Source organism: Amblyomma maculatum, chromosome 3, assembly GCF_055883805.1.
Source record: "Amblyomma maculatum isolate TAMU_Amacu chromosome 3, ASM5588380v1, whole genome shotgun sequence".
Classification (NCBI taxonomy): Eukaryota; Metazoa; Arthropoda; class Arachnida; order Ixodida; family Ixodidae; genus Amblyomma; species Amblyomma maculatum.
Genome location: NC_139346.1, coordinates 146,047,059 through 146,066,503, shown reverse-complemented (window position 1 = coordinate 146,066,503; position 19,445 = coordinate 146,047,059). Strand labels below are relative to the sequence as shown.

Here is a 19,445-nt window from a genome sequence, read left to right as displayed (position 1 = left end):
ACCTGATGTTCCCCATTTCGCTGCAGATTTGCATCCTATATGTCGCGTATCTTCTGAAATAAGCCACATGCTCTATATGGACACTGATGAAGAAGCGAATGGTCGCTCGTGATCGATGTGAGGGCTGTTCCCTGCAGGTATACAATGCTCGTGGGCCGCCCGCCATTCCAGGCTTCCAACTCGAAGGAAACATACGCCCGCATAGAAGAAAGCCGGTACAGCGTCCCTTCGACGATCAGTTCCACAGCGCGCGGCCTCATCCAGCGGATGCTTCAGCCAGAGCCAGAAAATAGGCCTAACATTGACGCCATCCTGAAAGATGATTTCTTCATCAGCGGTATGTTTCTTACATCGCCAGTAGTCCAAGCTCCTTGTTATCTGTATTTAGTCAGTCGTCGGTGGGGTGGATGGTCACGAACAGAGTCGTAAGTTGAGCGATAAATAGGAAAACGCTTTCGCGACTGTTCAGGAAGTGGTGCATGAAGGTACGCTGAAGGCAGTTACAACTCGTAGATTATAGAGCGTTCATTATTATCGTTAGTGTAACAACTCTGTAGATATAAGCAGGTCGTCAGTGCTGGTCTTCTCCTTTACCGTGGGTGTATTCTGCCTGCTTTTGTTAATTCTATCAAGTTGTTGTTTTAATGCTTGAGACTATACTGCAGAACTCTTTTACGCGGAAGTGCGCGAATTTGAAGCCGTAAGCGTTCAAGTGCTGAATTGTAATCATTGCGATGTCAGCGCACGTTAAAAATCCCCAGGTGGTCGAAATTATTCCGTAGCCCTCCACTACGGTTCCCCTTTCTCTTCCCACTTTCATTCTCACCTCTCTCCCTTCCCTTACGTCGCGGTTCAGGTGTCCACAGAGAAAGTGTGACAGATACTGCACCTTTCCCTTCCTGTGAACCAATTTCATTTTCAAATCTGAAACGCATTCCATTATTTCCTGCACCTGTAATAATATTGGTTGGTTGGTTGGTTGGTTGGTTGGTTGGTTGGTTGGTTGGTTGGTTGGTTGGTTGGTTGGTTGGTTGGTTGGTTGGTTGGTTGGTTGGTTGGTTGGTTGGTTGGTTGGTTGGTTCACAGGAAGGGAAAGGCGCAGTAACTGTCACACTTGCTCTGTGGACACCTGAACCGCGCCGTAAAGGAAGAGAAGGTGGGAGTGAAAGTGGAAAGAGAGAAAGGGGAGCCGTAGTGGAGGGCTACGGAATAATTTCGACCACCTGGGGATCTTTAACGTGCGCTGACATCGTACAGTACACGGACGCCACTTCGTTTCGCCTCCATCGAAACGCAGCCGCCGAGGTCGGGTTCGAACCCGGGAACTCCGGCACAGTAGTCGGGCGTCTTACCACTGCGCCACCCCGGCGGGGCGTAATAATATAATAATTAATTTATAGGAAGGGAAATAATTTATAGGAAGGGAAAGACGCCCTAACTGTCTCACTTGTTTTCTGTGGACACCTCAACCGCTCCGTAAGGGAAAGGATGAAGGTGAGAGTTAAAGTGGAAAGAGAGAAAGAGGAGTCGTAGTGGAGGGCTACGGAGTAATTTCGACCACCTGGTGCGCACAGCACACGGAAGCCTCTTCGTTTAGCCTCCATCGAAACGCAGCCGCCGAGGTCGGGTTCGAACTCGGGTACTCCGGCACAGTAGTCGGGCGTCTTACCACTGTACCACCCCGGCGGGGCTTCCTGCGCCTAAGTCATTTGGTTATCAAGCAATTCGTTCATTCTGGAGATGTCGTGCCAAATAAAGATAACAATTAGGAGAGGTTAGTTACCTCACTTATCATGACAAAGAAAGGCCAATCGCAGAAAAGAAGATGCATAATGCTCCGCCGGGGTGGCGCAGGGTTACGGTGCTAAGACTACTGTGCCCAAGGAAGCGGGATCGAATCCGGGCCTCGGCGGCTGCGTTTCGGTGGGGGCGAGACGAAGTGGCGTCCGTGTGCTGTGCACGATGTCAGTGCACGTTAAAGAACCCCAGGTGGTCGAAATTTCCGGAGTCCTCCCCTACGGCGTCTCTCATAGCCTGAGTCGCTTTTGGACGTTAAACCCCACGAACCAATCACCCAATGGTATAAGGAAACGGCAAGACAGAGTGCATAACATATGTAGGATATTAGGAGAACACTGAAATGAGAACACTAAAGCATTATTGGGAGTATAGGTCCAGTGAAGAGAAAACGCGATGAATGTGGGTGTGGGAATTGAAAATTTGTTTCCCATAGCCAATCAGGTGTGATGGAGGCCTGGATGTAACATCGATGAGTATCTGTTGTAGGGCTGATTCGACAATGGCCAAATATACCGCTATAACAGATGTGCCCGTCCACATTCTTAGTTCGGGACGCGCGCTTAGTGCGTTATCACTGTAGTTAATTCAGGTTAAATGTTTTCACATATGAATAATTGTGCTCTACTAATAAATACGGGCATGTGTCCTTTTGATCAGTAGCTAATGCATGACGCTGTAATTTCTTTCGACCTATACATTCGCAGGCAACAAAAATCGGCGATTCATAAACCTCGTGCCGTCGATGTAGCGCATTAGCAAGTTAATTTTGCGCCGAAAGTAGAGAGATCAACAGTGTGATCATCCTGTTGGCAGGGCACCTACCTGCCCATGGTTGATACATTAACCAATAAAAGAAACAATTGTCTAAAAACACGGCCTCTATAGCCTCGCAAGAGCGAAGGAGCGATGTAGCTTATAATTTTTCTCGCGTTTTCTGTAGCGAAGATAAATTTTGGTAACAGCTATCGGTATGTAATTCCAGTTCGTTCCGACAGAAAAACTTATTTGAGTCATTGTCAGAGGAGGAATATTTGTAATTTGGCATTCGAGAATTTAGCTACCGCTCTGTAAGTACGAAGAGCTTCATGTCCTATTCGGATTATTTATAGGGCCCCTCCCTTCACACCTACCGACATCCTGCCTGGTCACACCACCGAGGATTGACACTCTTGATTCCGCCGTGACGATTTACCGTCCTCGTCCTCTACAGGAAAAAAATGAACGCAGTGAGTTGACCAGCGTCTATTGAAAGGGAATAGATTCGTCGACTGAAACTCTAGGCCACATCATTAAATTACGCGGGCAGACGTTTCGCCCCAAAACGCTGGTTGCTGCTGTCTATGTATTCATAGTCAGAGCGATAAGAATACAATGAACTATTCTAGGCAGCATCTGTCACAGTATGCCAAAATCTGAAAGCTAGGAACGAAAGTAATAAAGAAATGATATAGCTTCATAAGGTGGTAATGTTGCGGGATGCGGGATACTACTGTAGTTAGAATTTCTGCGATCTGGAAAACACATTAACTTAGAAGGAATATTAATAGTATCGCTGTACCTTCATTTACTCAGGGTGTATATATGTTATCATTATGACAGTAAAACTGTAATAAAGCATTACATAGAAACAATTTAAGCAGGATTTCCGCTGCAACATGTTTCTGTAGTTCCTTCTAGAACATCTGCTTTTGTGACACTCAGAAGTGTTTGCGGCAGTTCTGAAACAGATATTCACAGGTTTTTAATGGCGAGTTTTCTTTGACCTTAAAAGAAGAGAAGAAAGTTTGTTTATTCATAAAAAAAGTATTACATAAATAATAGAGAAGGAGATCCCAGAGCTCAAGGCTGTATCGGGACCTCCTATAGATGGATGTATAAACTTATGAACAATAATATTGGTACAACAAACGCAGTCAAAAGAGGCAAAACCGGCGAACACAATATGGTAAAAAGAAGAAACTAAGAATGCAGTTCAAAACTTTTATGGAATTTAGGCATCAATTCTTTTGCCAGCGCAATGCAAAGATTGCTGTCTAAAGTGTTCGCTGTCAGCGGTTTCGGCAGAAACGCAGTACAACATTTTTACGCATACTTTTTGAATCAGCGTTTGCGTCCATTTTTATGTATTCCAATGCTGGAAACCTTGACCTGTGACCGCGATGACGTCTGGCCATCGGCAAAAACGATATAGCGAAAACAAATGTAAATATCACCCACCAGACAGTAATTACAGACAGACATTTTTAGTTTTGAGCAGCATCCATTTGAGTTTCCGCATTAAAGGCTGTTACGGGACAGTAGCGTACGCCCCTTCGAAGAAAGTTCTAGTGTGCTCTATCACCGCTTCATCCAGGGAATTCAAAACACTGTGGTATCATCTAGTGACAAAGCTGAAAGCATACCAGTAGCGATGCGAGGCCTCTAGGCCTCAGGTCATCCTCATGAATGAATGAATGAATGAATGAATGAATGAATGAATGAATGAATGAATGAATGAATGAATGAATGAATGAATGAATGAATGAAAATAGGGGTAGTTCTTAATTAAGGGTGCACAGTATAGTGCGCAAAATATAAAAACAAAATATGACAAGCACTCCTAGAAGAAAAAAAGTGTGCAAAAGAGTGTGTCAGGACAAGAAAATAGCAACACTGACTTCCGTGTCATCAATCCTATGTTTCGATTTTTTTTCTTTATGGCGCAGGTGTGTCCTATGACTAGGTGTGCCATTTATGCGCCCTTTGCGTTCCTAGGTGCCAACAGTGGGTTTAGAGTGCTAATACATTTATTATAAGTCAGGCTAGATTAAGAACCATGTTTTAATAAAGAACGCACGTTAAGCACTCAGTGTATCCTGCGCCTGTTTCACCAAAGCAAGCTGTTCAAGCTGCTCAGACGACAGGAAGGTCCTTTAGAAAAGGAGTGAATGGAAGGCGATAGAGAGGACGACAAGATAAGAAAGGGGAAAGTACCCTATATCGGCATACAGAATAGGCAGCGGTAACAGGCCTTCACTTTTAAACTTCTTGAAATCTTCAAAAAGTTTCAAAAATTTTGGTATAGATTTCTACCAACCACATCCCCTGCCATCGAGCACGGAGGATTCTGATTCGCGGCGGCGAAATGAAACAGCGAGTGGACAGTGCAAAGAAGAAATCGGGACAGACGAGAAGGATAGAGTCGCGTTAAAAAAAAAAAATATAATAAATTGAGATTAGAGGGAACATTGAAAGACTACGAATTAAAACGCCGTTTTTAATTGCTTCGTGCCAGCAGGCCCAGGTAAAGTGCTTCATGCACTTGTTATTCACTGCCCCAAAATTTGGATGAACAGTACTTCAGTGGCATGCACGGATTAAAACTGCGTAAGTTCTGCTTGAAGCAACACGTTCATAATATAATAAGTTTGATTTAAAGTTACGGGAACCTTGGCATTCTCCGGGCCAAGTACTTTAATGATGGGCATGCGTAGATTACACGACATGACCGGGGATCACGAAAGGAAACACGAAGCGTCAAATGCGGAAAACGCGATGTCGCATGCACGTATCGAGATGAAAAGATGGAACGCTGGGCACTCCTTGCCGAACTCTCAACATCGCGCGCAGCGTCTGTTTCCATGAAGGCTATTATATGCAGGTCTTATCAATACCGTGTGCTATTCCGTTTGCAACTTAGAACGACACTGATATGAAAGGTTATACTTGGCACAGTATAATGAAAACATGCGCAAATGAACAATCAGATTTTATTGATTTGGAATATTATATATGAAACACCAGCAGCGAAGGCATAGAAAAGGAATAAATCAGCAAAAAAACATTTTTGCATATTGATTTAAATCACCAAGAGTCATTTGAATGCATTTGAATTTTTGTCTTGAGTAAGAAAAGACACCTCCAGAATGCGTCTCATTTTCATAACCTGTATGGCTTCAATTATCTAAACGTGCGCCTGTCATTGTGCGTCAGTTATGTTGTCATCTGAGCAGTGATTTTGCTTATTTTGCATTCACCTTACCAGTCCTTCGCGTGGTCATGTCTTCTCTTAACGCACTAAGGGCCCTTTATTCATGCAAAACATTGACCAAATGTTTTTTTTTTTTATGGTTCCAACTAGGGTCCAGTACGGGACACGGAGTTGTGTGCATTGTTTGATTTGAATGTTCGACGCACCACATTGCGCAGCCATGACTTCAAGGAAAGCCGAAGTACCTGCTGCAGAAGCAAGATTGCTGAGCCCAAATCGACCAGCAAAGCACCGAGAAAAGCACCTGAAGGAGCTCCGACGTCTTCTGCGAGAGCTTCTGAGTTCTCGGCCGCCCGTAAACAACTTCAAACGACCTGATGAGGCGGAAGACCCTGCATTCACGCCCGTTTTCTGGATTAGCAAATGGGTGGACTTCACCGAAAAGTGTGGCATGGGATACCAACTCTGCGACAGCAGCGTTGGCGTGCTGTTCGGAGACAACACGTGTCTCATCCTGCTAAACAACAATGTGTAAGCTTCTCTGCTTGTCTATAAAAGCGCGTTCATTGTATACTCGTTTCGCTACGAAGGTACAAGAGAGATAATGCAGTAGCAACACGTGTCTATTTATTTTTCGACTCACTCTGAAGAGTAATTTAGGTACACTTATGATTGTAGCGATTCGTGTCGGTTAACACTGCATGTAATTTGTCTGAAATGGTGGCATTGCCACCATTTGAATCTGTTTCCGAAAATTCCTTTACTCCCAGCCGTGTGAACATTTGGACAAAAAGTGAAGTGATGGTCAACCCACCTGAGGACAACCCAGAGGGCTATGGAACGAAAAATGGTAGGGGTAACATTAAGAGATAGGAAGCGTGCAGAGTGGATCAGAGAAATAACTCCAGTTACTGACATTCTAGTGGAAATCAAGAAGAAGAAATGGACATGGACAGGACATGTAGTGCGAAGAGAGGATTACCGATGGTCGCTTAGGGTAACAAACTGGATTTCAAGGGAAGGAAAGCATAGCAAGGGGCGGCGGAAAGTTAGGTGGGTGGATGAGGTTAAGAAGTTCGCAGGGGTCGAGTGGATGCAGCTAGCACAGAACCGGGTTAATTGGAGAAATATGGGAGAGGCCTTCGCCCTGCAGTGGGTATAGTCAGGCTGATGATGATGATGATGATAATGTGATGGTTCTCCATAGTGATCATGTCTAGCAGCTGCTTAGTATATGATTTTGATTAAGGTTCTTTTACAGATTTTAGTCCATTATTCAGTGAGTGCCTCAATGGCTCAAATTGCTAAAAAAAAACGAAAACACCATTGTTTTGCTTCCTTCCTCTTTCTGCCTGCTTTCCAAGCCTTGTTGATTTTCCAAGTCGGGGGCCTGCTGACGACGTATGCGCGTCGGCAGTGTTGACAGGCCACTCTTGCCAACAGGAAAAGCCACGTAACAAGAGGTGCTCACTCCACTACGTAGACCAATTATCGAACTCTTTTTTCTAATTTTGAAGTTCTCAACATTTTACTTCAAAAAGGGGGGGAAATCTCTGCTCTATATGGAAGGTTGTCGAAACGTGGCCTGCTCGGCGGGTTGAGACGATGGATGGAGCATACTCCCCCCCAGCCAGCTCTGAACGAAAAACGTGCTTTGGAAAAATCATGAAATGTTCATTTTTTTTACGCGAGGAAAGCTGTAAATATGTTCCAGACATAGAAGCCTTTATTCTGGCTGACATAACCATCAAATGTCGCCCATAAATTTTTCTCAGAATAGCTTTTGGGACACTTGCCATGGTCTCCAAGCTTCGTGCAATGACTGCACAGTGTCTTTATTCAGGTTGCGTATTTTGCTCGGAAAATCAAATGACGATTAGCGTTCAGCCATGTTCTGCCCTAAATTCTCGCAGAAAATTTTATGTCGACTTCGTATAGTGTGCTCTAATACGACACTCAACGTTTTTCACATAAAAGAATATAAACCAGTATGTAAAAAGTGTGAAAATTGGCTCATATATATATATATATATATATATATATATATATATATATATATATATATATTGTGAGCCTTCTGTGGACCTTCTTTCATTTGTACATGCCATGATCTTCTTCTTTCATTTGTACATACCATCATCATCGTCCCGCGGCGCCGGCTCCGGCGCGCGCCTGGGTTCGTGATCGGATTAAAAGGCTAGACAAGGCTTCGCTGTCCTTGCCGTCCCGACCTCGCCGTCTCGACCTAGCCTTCTTTTACAAGTGGTGGAGGTGAAATTTGATCCCCTTGCTGCCTTGGGCCCTGCCTCTCGCTGGAGCTACGTTCCGGTCGCCGTTTGGCAACTGTCACCATCGCTATGTCTACCGACAGTGCCCACGAACAAGCCGGACCCTCTACCTCGGCTGCACCACCCCCTCCGACTGTGCCCACACGACAGCGCGATCCGCCGCTGTTCGCTGGTCGTCGCGATGAAGACGTCGATGACTGGCTTGACACCTATGAACGCTGCAGTGCCTACAACCGGTGGGACGATGCTCTGAAATTTCTAAACATCTCTTTCTACCTTATTGAGGTCGCCAGGACTTGGTTCATCAACCGCGAGCCCCACACAACTAACTGGACCACGTTCAAGTAGCAGTTCCGACAGTACTTCGCCGACCCGGCAGTTCGGACTGAGATCGCGAAGACCAAGCTAGCTTCACGCCTTCAAGGTCCCGATGAGTCATATGCGCCTTACATAAAGGCCATACTTGCACTCTGCCGGCGTATTAGTCCCACCATGGCGGAACATGAACGAGTACACCACGTCTTGAAAGGAATCAATTCTGCGGCGTATAACATCCTAGTTGCTCAGAATCCTTCAACTATTGATTCCATTATTACGACCTGCCAACGCATCGACCAGCTGCAGTCCTCCCGATTGCAGCCCGCCAACGCTACTGGCCCGACCTATGCTGATCTCGACCTGCGGGCACTTATTCGAGCCATCATCCGCGAGGAGCTCCAGGCCCTCAAGCCTGTCTGTCGACACGGGTGCGATCACTCTTCCGCAACATTAATGACGCCGGTCTCCGCAGCATCATCAAAGAGGAGCTGGCAACAATCACTGAACCTATGACATCTGGCCCTCCGGCACCCCGCTCAGTACCAACTTACGCGCACGTCGCAGCATCCCCCCCTCCTTTAGTTCCCCCGCCTCGACCGGCACCAACCTACAATCATGTCAATGCAATAGCGACGGCTCAACCTGCACCACCCTATTACGCACCTTGGCGCCCCTCCCGACCAATTTGCTATTACTGTGGCATTAGAGGACATATATCACGCGTCTGTCGCCGCCGCCTCCAGGACGAGCGCCGTGGTTACGATACCTTTGAAAGTGACATCCCTCCAACGTCATATTATCAACGCCGGTTTATTCCAAGCCCACCTCGAAGATCATCCCCACCTCCAGAATCCTCGTCTGAGCCTCGTGGAACCCACGCATCCCGACGTCGGTCCCTATCCCCATACCGCCGTTCAGTTTCCCCTCTCCGACCCGCAACAACTATCCCTGTCCGCCATCCGGAAAACTAAGCGTTGCAGTTTCCGGAGGTCAAACTGCACTCTGCGAACTTACCAAAAGTCCTCCAGATCGCCCGTATAATGTGATTTCTGTCTTCGCTGAAGGATTAGCGGTCGAAGCATTGATTGATACAGGAGCTGCAATTTCTGTCATTCACGCTGATTTGTGCTACCGTTTGCGAAAAGTGACGACACCATATGATGGGCCTGAACTCCGTGGAGCCAATGACGTCCCTTTGCGCCCTTTAGCAAAGTGCACCGTACGAATTGTTATTGACGGCGTCCGCCATCATGTGCAGTTTGCTGTGCTCTCACCATGTGCGCATCTGATGATTTTAGGATGGGATTTTTTGTCAACCGCTTCGGCGTTAATTTCTTGTGGCGACCGTGTTATCCAAATGACAGACAGCGATTTTTCATCTGAAGTTTCTGAACGACATCATCCCCTCGTTGCCGCCGCTGATACTGTTTTGCCTCCTCAGTGCGAAAAACTGCTTACCGTTGTTTCTGACCACATCACTGACGGGGACGTACTCATCGCACCATCTTATCGTCATCTTGCACGCGGTATCACCTTCCCGTCTAGTCTTGTGAGGTTCTGCAACGGCTCAGCGACAGTAGCGGCCACTAACACTTCACGTGAATCCCTCGTGCTCCCAAAAAGAACTTCTCTCCCCTGCATGGTGGATGTTCAACCTTTGTCCTTGATGGTGCTCACTGCCCCTCTGCCTCAGCGCCGTGTTTCGCCAGACGTCTCTCTTTCTGTTCTCAAAAAGACTATTAATCCTAACCTCACGCCGAACCAACGCCAAGAACTGCTGACATTGCTTCGACACCACCAAGCCATTTTTGATGCCACTTCCCCACCACTGGGACGGACTAGTGTTGCGCACCATCGCATCATTACTGAAGGTAACTCTATCGTTCGCCGACGGCCTTATCGGGTTTCCCTCCCTGAACGAAAAGTAATTGAAGAAAATGTAAATGACATGCTCCATCGCAATATTATTCGTCCCTCGACAAGCCCATGGTACTCCCCAGTAGTGTTAGTTAAAAAAAAGGACGGCTCGGTACGCTTTTGTGTTGATTACCGGGCACTCAACAAAATTACCTGCAAAGATGTATACCCAATGCCAAGAATTGATGACGCCCTTGACTCTCTCCAAGGCGCCGAATATTTCTCGACTTTGGACCTCCGCTCAGGTTATTGGCAAATACCTAGCAAGAGGACGATAAAGAAAAAAACGCTTTCTCAACTCCCGATGGCCTTTACGAATTTAATGTTATGCCTTTCGGACTTTGTAACGCACCAGCGACATTTGAAAGAATGATCGATACTGTGCTTCGTGGCCTAAAATGGAGAACCTGTTTATGTTACTTGGATGACATTGTCATCTTTTCGTCAACTTTTAACGACCATCTCACGCGCCTGAATGAGGTCCTCACGTGTCTCGCTTCAGCGGGCCTTCAGCTCAACACCAAGAAGTGCCACTTTGTACAGAAGGAAATTAAATATTGGGACATCTATTCAGCCATGCCGGCATTCGTCCAGACCCTGAAAAAATAATCGCGGTCTTGAACTTTGCTCGCCCACAACGGATTACAGAATTGCGCAGTTTTCTCGGCCTGGCGTCTTATTTCCGGCGTTTTATAAGGCACTTTGCAAGTATTGCTGCTCCACTTCATGAACTACTTAAAACACGCAGCCCTTTCGTGTGGACTGAACAGTGCGAAGCCGCTTTTAATAATCTGAAGCACGCCCTCACATCAGACCCTGTTCTTGGCCACTTCAGTGATAGCGCTCCAACCATCCTGCACACTGATGCCAGTGGTCTCGGTCTTGGAGCTGTACTCCTGCAACGCGATACAACTTCGCGTGAGAAAGTGATTGCCTTCGCCAGTCGGACTATGACTCCAGCTGAGAAAAACTACACCATTACCGAGCAGGAGTGCCTTGATCTGGGCTGTCCAAAAATTTCGCCCTTACCTATATGGTCGGCATTTCACAGTTGTGACTGATCACCATGCTCTTTGCTGGTTGTCCTCGCTCAAAAATTTGACAGGCCGACTAGGCCGTTGGATTCTACGCCTGCAAGAATACAATTTCGACGTCACTTATAAATCGGGTCGCCAACACCAAGACGCCGACGCTCTTTCTCGCTGTCCACTTTCGGAATCGGCTTGCTGTTTTTCTTCCCAATGCATTTCAACCTATGACCACAGCCGACCATCTCTTTCCCCGACGTATATCACAGCAGTTTCATTTGACGACTCTGAGAACAAACACGCTCTCCGCTCACAGCAATTAGCCGATGCCTACTGCCGACCCATCATCGACCGCCTTTTGGCGCTTCGGACCCACCCAATGCTCGGCTTCGCCGACAACTTCGCAATTTTAAGCTCGAAGATGGCATCCTACTCCGCTTCGTATATTGCCCTGATGGAACTCGCTGGATCCCAGTCGTGCCGCGTGTGCTTCGCCCACGTATACTGGCGGCTCTCCACGATGACGCTACTGCAGGTCACCTTGGTGTTGACAAAACCTACGACCGCGTGAAAAAAACGATTCTTTTGGCCTGGCCTATCTTCCTGCGTTGCCAAATACGTCGCATCCTGCCCTCTGTGCCAACGTCGCAAACGGCCGACGTCTTCGCCCGCTGGCCTTCTACAACCTGTTCCCTGTCCCGCCACGCCATTCTACGTAGTCGGCATCGACTTATATGGTCCCCTACCTCTCTCCGATGGGGGTAACCATTGGGTTATAATAGCTGTCGACCACCTTACACGCTACGCTGAGACAGCACCTGTACCGACCAGTTCCGCTCAAGAAGTAGCAAACTTCTTCTTGCGATAAATTGTATTGTGTCATGGCGCTCCTCGGGTGCTCCTAAGTGACCGCGGGACGGCCTTCTTATCGGCAGTCGTTGCCGAAGTTCTTCACGCGTCATCCACCCTTCATAAGACAACTTCAAGCTACCATCCCCAGACTAACGGGCTGACTGAGCGATTTCACCGCACCTTATCGGATATGATCTCCATGTACATCACACCGGATCATCGAAATTGGGACACTATTCTACCATTCGTCACTTTCGCCTATAACATAGCAGTACAGCGGACTACCGGTTATTCTCCATTTTTCCTCGTTTATGGCCGTCCTCCCACTACAATTCTCGACGCTTCCTTCTTCTCTACGCCTGACTACTCCACATCAGTACCTACCCAGTTCTTATCTCGTGTGGCCAGATGCCGTCATCTTGCCCGCCTAAACACAGCAGCGTGCCAGGAAGACCGCAAGAGTCGCTACGATTCTACGCATCGCGTGGTCTCTTATCGTCCCGGTGACGAAGTACTGCTTTATACACCACTGCGCACCCCTGGCCTTAGTGACAAATTCCACCACCGCTACCTTGGTCCCTACGAGATCATCAGCCAAACTTCTCCAGTTAACTACAAAGTCACGCCTGTTGATCCCCCAGCCGATCGACGCCACCGTGGAACTGAAATTGTTCATGTTTCTCGCTTGAAACCGTTTGTGCGCCGCGGTACATCGGTTAATTAGGAGCGGCCAGGCTGGCCGCTTCCGACCCCCCGGGCAGATTGTGTGAGCCTTCTGTGGACCTTCTTTCATTTGTACATGCCATGATCTTCTTCTTTCATTTGTACATACCATCATCATCGTCCCGCGGCGCCGGCTCCGGCGCGCGCCTGGGTTCGTGATCGGATTAAAAGGCTAGACAAGGCTTCGCTGTCCTTGCCGTCCCGACCTCGCCGTCTTGACCTAGCCTTCTTTTACAATATATATATATATATATATATATATATATATATATATATATATATATATATATATATATATATATATATATATAAACCACATGTTAATATCATGCACAACACTCGAACGATTAAGATACGCCACAGTTCTTTTAAAACAGATCGCATTCTATCCCACCTTTCTCGTGAAAAATTCACTAAATGATACTTCTTGTTTTTAATTTCCTTAAAATAACCAGTGTTTCGTACGGAGCTGCAAAACTACAAAATATTTTTATGCTTGCCTATAAAGCTCACGCAGTACACCTCGCATTTGGTGCATGATATCCTTAGTTATCTGTCATAAAACACAACACGGCTTGTGATTGGTTTTGTGTGTGTTGTTTGGGGTGGGTTGTGTTATGGTAGATAAGCAACAAAAGATATCATGCTTGTTCGTCCGGCAGGCCCGACCTACCGCTTTCCTTTCATTGCGGTCGTCCCCCAGCACGCAAAATTATTATTAAAAGTAATCCAGTAGCACTTTTTCATTCAAGCAATCGAAATACGAAAGGGTGGTCCGTCAACAGCTGGAATAGTTTAAATCTGCGCTCGTTATTTTGTTTTGTTTTTTCACGTCTCTATGGGCGTGTCTAAAATATGGCGCTGAATTACGGTCAAAGGAAAAAATTATTCCCCTTCTAGCTCTGCAAAGAGTTTTGTTTTAGAAATGCTTTGGGAGGGCTTGGATTATGTCATATCCCTATTGACCCACTTCATGCTATAGTCTCCTTTCGTTTCCTTTCTCCCTACGTGATAACTTCGTTGCATCGGAGGGGATGGACACTGTAATGCTGGTACGGATCTCACAATTGATTTGATGCAAGAGCCGCTAGTGCCTTTATTGTGCAAACAGTGCGTGCATGTTTCATCTTCCTCACCTGAGTGTATGCTCATCATCGCTTCACACCAATGTTAGCGTCCAAATAAGCTATTCAGTATGTTCGTTTTGATGAAACGTTTAGAATTGTAACATGTTTCAATATTGGATTTTGCTTTATGTGGATTACGATGAACTTGAAACTGCAGTTTCAGTATAATGATGTCGAGAAGCACAACATTAGAGGATTTTGATCCGTCTCCTATGATACACATGAGATTTCTCACCCTCCTCAGTAAAGAGCTCAAAAAGGGGCAAGCTGTCCATCGCAAGAGAAAAACAATGGGCTTCTTTACGTAACATAAACAACTACCACGCTGTCACTGTCTTTCCAGGAATGTGACATACGTGGATAAGAACGGCAGGGAGCACTACCATACACTGGACAAGTACCCTTCGTCTTTGGAGCGCAAAATCGCCCTGCTGAACGACTTCTCTGCCTGCATGGCGAAGGAGGTGCTGAGGACGGGTCGGGATGAAAGTCACCGCGAATGCGATTACCTCATAAGGCCGCCGTTTTTGTGGTCATGCCTGCGCATGCCAATAGCCATCTTCTTTTATCTTACTAGTGGGACAGTGCAGGTACGTATGACACAGTTCACCTTTGTTCTCTATAGTATAATACTCTCAACGCCATTTTAAAAGCTCATCCTTATGTTTCTATCAAGTCACCTTAACGAAACCTACACTGACGTCTAAAAAAAAAAAAACGGGAATATAGAGCCTTGAAAGCATTCTTAAAAACTGTATTCTACGCATCCAGAGTGTATATTCGAAGATAGCACACTGCATATGACATTCCATTTTATTCCCATCAGGTGTCAATCGAGTCCGCCGGAGACGAGCGACCTAGCATCAGTGTGAATTTGAGGCAAATCTCTTGCTATCAGCTATATAGGCATCGCTGTTCCTTTAAAATTTCAATCTAAAAGTTGTTGGCGTACCTGACAAATTTCAGGCACGTTACAGTGCCTGGCAGTTGTAAATGCGAAGGATCTGGAGACTAGCCGAGGCAGTCTGTCTCTAGTAAACGTCATTGCGTTAAAATCGTGCACGAAGTTTTCGCTCGTATTCTTGTGAAGTGATATCTTGGTGGGCACGAATATTTCAGAACAGTACAAGCCGCAGAGTGAGAGCACACTGAGGTTGACTTTTGTCTACTGTGTATATTGTCACATTCTAATAACAAATATGTTACGTTTTGGAAAAAACTATACATTTATAAGCCGAAAAATGCAAAGAGATGATATCGGGCATCAGTCCTTGAGTTCTTTTCTCGGAGAAACTGCGTTGCTGTCTTAACAGCTTTTACGTGCTGACACTCAAGGATAGGCAACACCGCTGTTAACTTCCTATAGGTGATATCGAAATCGCTTTCGGTCAGGGGATCATAAATTCAAAATGATGTTCGGCAAATATTCAAGTTTTTCATTCTAATGTCCTCAGCATAAATGTCCTTTTAGGCGGCGAACAAACATCAGTATGGGTAGCAAAAGTCGTAGACTCTTTTTGCCCAGCACAATGATAAGATGTTGTTTATCGCTGTACATTTTACGTTATACCTTTGCTTGAAAACCTGAAACCCTGTTGCATCCATCAACGCGCACTGTTCGGAGAACCTGGGGCCCTGTTGTGTTCCAAGTGCGGCCATCTCATCCCCACAAAGTTAACAAACTCATCCGTTTCCCTAACTACCTGCCACCACCTGCTACGCTTGCGATCCTTTGGAATCCAGTCATTTACCTGTGGCTGCCATCGGCCATCTTGCAATCCCGTTACATATGACAGGCCCATACCTATTCCTGATTTCCACTAAGATGTCCTTAACTAGTGCCTGTGCCCTTACCTACTCTGCTCTCTGATGGCCTCTTAAAGTTACAACTATCGTTTGCCTTTCCAGAAATTGACTTTTATCCTTAAAAAGCAATTGCATCACTTTTCGCGAATTTCGCGATATTCAAGGATTCCAGTCTGCATAGGCTGTAGGTAATGCATGTAAAGTTTTTTTGGCGCTAGCGTTCAAACTGATGGCGTAATCGACGATTAAACCTTGAGCTTCCTCTTACAGCACTAAAGTTCTGCGGAGAAGCTCGATGATGACGTCACGTGCGGTAATATTTCTAATGTTCGTTGACTTTACCAACGTCCTGCCGCGCCTTTTCTGACGGTGCCAATCAACATATCTGGCGATTTGTTTTTATTTCTTCAAACCAGGTGTGTCTGTGCAGGAAACGTACTGTTATCGTCAATGAAGTCATCATGCGTCCTCCACCCGTCGCTTTGTACTGCGGTGAAGCCTGATAGCCGTCACAGTTTTAATCGCTAATTGTGCCATTGTATCAAATACTAGCGCCAAGATATTTCACATGCTTTAAGTACAAGCTTTAATCATTCAACCGCTCGAAACTCATCGATATCTGAAACCGATGAAGCTTTTTTAGCTGGCACCTTTTAATTTAACTGCACGTTTCTGCCCCTTCGACGAGTACCAGTAAGAAACATTGTTCTACGCTTTTCCTTGTACTGGAGAACAGCCATTACTGCCTTTCGAACTCACTTGGAATCCGCTTAGGTTTTTTGTGCTTGATTTATTTTTATGGCATATAACACCTTATCACTGTACTGCCTGTTTGCAGGTCAACTTTCTCCGTGACAACACGAAACTGATCATGTGCCCTTTACTTGGCGCGGTAACATATATCGACCACGCCAGCAGGTTTCACACTTACAGCCTGAGCGCACTTAAACATGGCTGCCCACGGATATTGCTTTCATGCCTGCGGTACGCATGTACTGTGCTCGAAAAGCTGGAAACTGCGTCGACCCAAGAGGACAACCCTGATGCTTGAATCGGTGCTCTCGCCGCCGAGCGTGTGTTCCTGGACAAATGTTTCAAGCGCGTCAGTTAGACACAGATGCATATTTTACCGTTGCAAACATCTACTATAGGAATACATTCCTATACTAGCCATCTATTTTATGTTTAATATAAAATTGTACGGCACCAACAGTTCAGGTTCAATTTCTAGGTTTTAAAATGCGGTGCGGCGTCGTCATTAATTTTCTGACGTACAGAATATATCACCGTGAATTATAGATCTCATTTCATGTATTGGCGTCTTGATTTTACGTTCACTCTATCTTAATAAACGACAAGCTTTTTCGGAGTGATTTTTTTTTACCCTTTTTAACTGAGAGCTAGCTGGGTTCTTCTCTTTTTATCTAATTAACAATGGCCTGCTTGTCAATGAAGCGACACTCATCCGGTGGCAACCACAGATTTTATATTCTGCATGGTTCAGCACTAATACCACAACGTTGTGTTCCTGTATTTACATGATTGTAATACGGTTTTGCATTAGTATTTTATGTCTATCTTAAAGGGCCAGTTCTGTCCTGCTACATTCTTCCAGTGGTAGTTTTTATATGTGTAGTACTCATATTTTAGTCATGTTTATTTCTGCGACAATAAAATATGCACTGAACTTTTGTTCGCAGTATGCCTTAGCGTGGTCGCCTGATACATATGAAAAATTTCTTCCCCACGTCGTAACACATCAGAGCTCATAAAGTGAGGCGGCAATGTAATTGGCATATTCGATGCTCGCTTAAGTAGACTCATTGCCTAGTCACACTCGGACGTCGAAAACATGGCGCTCACACATGATCCAGGGGTACAGTCCTCTCCTCTATGTGAAATACCACTAATTACTGCCACTTCAGTCTCTAAGTGAAACGCGATTCTTTTTTTGGCCCTGTCATGGGGGATAGCAAGCACAAAAAAATGAATGCTTATCTCATCCTTAAAAGCATGATGAGAGAATGTTCTGTGGTCATCTGGTGGGCTTCCACACTAAGAAATTAGCGAAGGGGCTCAGTTCATACTGCGTAAGCCGCCTTTCGAGCGATGAAGCCGAATCCACACTAAATATTTAACACGCTTGTATAACCATAAAAAAGCCGGACAACCATTCCGTCGTGGTTTGGTCGATAGCGTGCTTGGTTGTCGTGAGTTCATCATCATCATCAGCCTGATTATACCCACTGCAGGGCGAAGGCCTCTCCCATATTTCTCCACTTAACCCGGTTCTGTGCTAGCTGCATCCACTTGACCCCTGCGAACTTCTTAATCTCATCCGCCCACCTAACTTTCTGTCTCCCCCTGCTACGCTTTCCTTCCCTTGGAATCCAGTTTGTTACCCTCAGCGACCATCGGTTATCCTCTCTTCGCACTACATGTCCTGCCCATGTCCATTTCTTCTTTTTAATTTCCACTAGAATGTCATTAACTTGAGTTATTTCTCTGACCCACTCTGCACGCTTTCTATCTCTTAATGTTACCCCTACCATTTTTCGTTCCATAGCCCTCTGGGTTGTCCTCAACTTAAGTAGAACTCTCTTGGTTAGCCTCCACGTTTCAGCCCCATAGGTGAGTACAGGCAAGATGCAACTGTTGTACACTTTCCTCTTGAGCGATACCGGTAAGCTGCTAGTCATAATCTGCGAGTGCTTGCCAAATGCGCTCCATCCCAATCTTATTCTTCTTGATATTTCCTTTTCATGGTCTGGATCTGCGGTTACTACCTGTCCTAAGTAGACATATTCGCCTACTATTTCCAGTATTTCGCTACCTAATGTAAACTGCTGTTCCTTCCCGAGGCTGTTGAACATTACCTTAGTCTTCTGCATATTGATTTTCAAGCCTACCATTCTACTTTTTCTGTCTAGGTCATCAATCATTATTTGCAGTTCATCCCCCGAGTTGCTTAGCAAGGCAATGTCATCAGCAAATCGCAGATTACTGAGGTATTCTCCATCTACCCTTATCCCTAACTGCTCCCATTCCAAGTCTCTGAATACTTCCTCTAAACAAGCTGTGAATAGTACTGGGGAGATTGTGTCTCCTTGCCTAACACCTTTCTTTATGGGAATTTTATTGCTTTCTTTATGTAGAACTATGGTTGCTGTGCAGCCACTATATATATCTTCCAGCACTTTCACGTACGGCTCGTCTACCCATAGCCCTCTGGGTTGTCCTCAACTTAAGTAGAACTCTCTTGGTTAGCCTCCACGTTTCAGCCCCATAGGTGAGTACAGGCAAGATGCAACTGTTGTACACTTTCCTCTTGAGCGATACCGGTAAGCTGCTAGTCATAATCTGCGAGTGCTTGCCAAATGCGCTCCATCCCAATCTTATTCTTCTTGATATTTCCTTTTCATGGTCTGGATCTGCGGTTACTACCTGTCCTAAGTAGACATATTCGCCTACTCGAATATGTCTACGAGTTCAAATCCTGACTAACTTATGAAACCCTTTCCATGAACCCAAATTATTTTATGCAGTTAAAACATGGCTGCGCATTGGCTTTCTTTCTTTTGGTTAGTTATGGCGTGTTGCTAAGTCATATTAGACA

At 45.6% G+C, this 19,445-nt stretch overlaps 1 protein-coding gene across 2 annotated transcripts in view; it reads left to right on the top strand.

Annotated features, from left to right (window-relative positions):
- The window catches only part of LOC146196336 (serine/threonine-protein kinase PLK1-like), a 33,166-nt gene extending 15,650 nt beyond the window's left edge, over positions 1–17,516 (top strand). Inside the window, exons 5-9 of one of the 2 annotated variants that reach the window (XM_084598143.1) lie at positions 138–337; positions 2,910–3,026; positions 5,989–6,301; positions 14,367–14,613; positions 16,668–17,516. In XM_084598143.1, the coding sequence (XP_084454269.1) occupies positions 138–337; positions 2,910–3,026; positions 5,989–6,301; positions 14,367–14,613; positions 16,668–16,880 (1,090 nt within the window). In that variant the 3' untranslated portion in view covers positions 16,881–17,516. The remainder of the gene's footprint in view (positions 1–137; positions 338–2,909; positions 3,027–5,988; positions 6,302–14,366; positions 14,614–16,667) is intronic. The other variant, XM_084598144.1, reaches the window with a different exon arrangement.
- Positions 17,517–19,445: the final 1,929 nt, after the last annotated feature.